Here is a 1,522-nt window from a genome sequence, read left to right on the forward strand (position 1 = left end):
TGAAAGTTTTTTTGTTTCTTTCGGTTCTATATGACACTATCAGTCCATTTGAAATGTCTGATTTAAGACACTTGAAAAAGGAAAACAAAAGAAGAGTTCTATTTAGTTAATGAAATTTTGAGTAAAACTTATGTGAGTAAATTTTTATAGGTGTTACTTCTGTCTAGCAGAATATTAAAGGAGGTTGGCTGTGGGTAACAATGTGTTTATGGAGGATCTCAAGATAATTGGTATTGCATGCAACATTTTCCCCTTTAATTCTCATTTTTTCCCTATTCTTTATTTTATTTTATTTTGTAGAAGTCAGCTATGAGAAACCACACGACAGTGAGAACCTTTATTCTCCTTGGACTGACTGATGATCTACAATTACAGGTGGTCATTTTTCTTCTCCTTTTTTTCACCTACATGTTGAGTGTCACTGAGAATCTAACCATCATCGCCCTCACCCTACTGGATTCTCATCTAAAGATGCCCATGTATTTCTTCCTCAGAAATTTCTCATTTTTAGAAATCTTATTCACAACTGTCTGCATCCCCAAATTTCTTGTCAGTATGGCAACAGGTGATAAGACTATTTCTTACAACAGTTGTGCAGCACAGATGTTTTTTACTATTCTCTTGGGTGCAACCGAATTTTTTCTGCTGGCTGCCATGTCCTATGACCGCTATGTGGCCATCTGCAAACCCCTGCATTACACCACCATCATGAATGGCAGACTTTGCAGCTTGTTGGTCTTTGCTTCATGGTTGGCTGGTTTTATAATAATTTTTCCACCACTCCTTGTGGGTCTCCAGCTTGATTTCTGTGCAGTCAATACTGTAGATCATTTCTTCTGTGATGTTTTTCCTATATTGCAACTCTCTTGCACAGACACAGATTTAGTAGAATTAATGGCGCTTCTCTCAGCCATTTTGACGCTCCTGGTTACACTGCTGTTAGTGATTCTCTCCTACACAAACATCATCAAGGCTATTCTGAAGATTCCTTCATCTCAACAGAGGAAGAAAGCCTTTTCTACATGTTCTTCTCACATGGTTGTTGTGTCCATTTCTTATGGCAGCTGCATCTTCATGTATGTGAAACCGTCTGCAAAGGGGAGAGTGTCTTTAAATAAAGGGGTAGCTCTGCTCAGTACTTCTGTTGCCCCCATGTTGAATCCTTTCATTTATACACTGAGAAACAAACAAGTGAAAGATGCTTTTAAACATATGATCAAAAGAATAGAATTTTTCTCACTGAAGTGAACCACTTTAGTGATATTAACTGAGGTTATGAGTAAAATAAAACAAGAAGGGTGCAGTGTGTCACAGAGCTATTCAATGTTTGTATTCAAATAATATTACCTATCTTGTGACTTATAATTTCTGTTGGGGCTTGCCTAACCTTCAAAGTCTAACCATCACTGTTGTTTTTCCCCTCATGCTGAGAGCACATATAAAAGATAATTCTTGTTTATTGTCAAGTTCATTTGCTGTTTTATTTGGTGCCTCTATAGAATTTCTTCCAAAATTCTCTGAG

General features: G+C 37.1%; 1 protein-coding gene across 1 annotated transcript; it reads left to right on the forward strand.

The window, feature by feature from the left end:
* The first annotated feature begins 309 nt into the window (after window positions 1-309).
* On the forward strand, window positions 310-1,248 carry LOC103551476 (olfactory receptor 6C74). The gene has a single exon (XM_008521012.2). It carries the CDS (start codon window positions 310-312, stop codon window positions 1,246-1,248), a length of 939 nt encoding a protein of 312 aa, XP_008519234.2.
* Window positions 1,249-1,522: the final 274 nt, after the last annotated feature.

This window comes from Equus przewalskii, chromosome 5 (assembly GCF_037783145.1).
Source record: "Equus przewalskii isolate Varuska chromosome 5, EquPr2, whole genome shotgun sequence".
Taxonomy (NCBI): Eukaryota; Metazoa; Chordata; class Mammalia; order Perissodactyla; family Equidae; genus Equus; species Equus przewalskii.

What these genes read in the sequence shown, in the direction of transcription:
- LOC103551476 (XM_008521012.2), top strand. Translation starts at nt 310, where the DNA reads ATGAGAAACCACACGACAGTGAGAACCTTTATTCTCCTTGGACTGACT.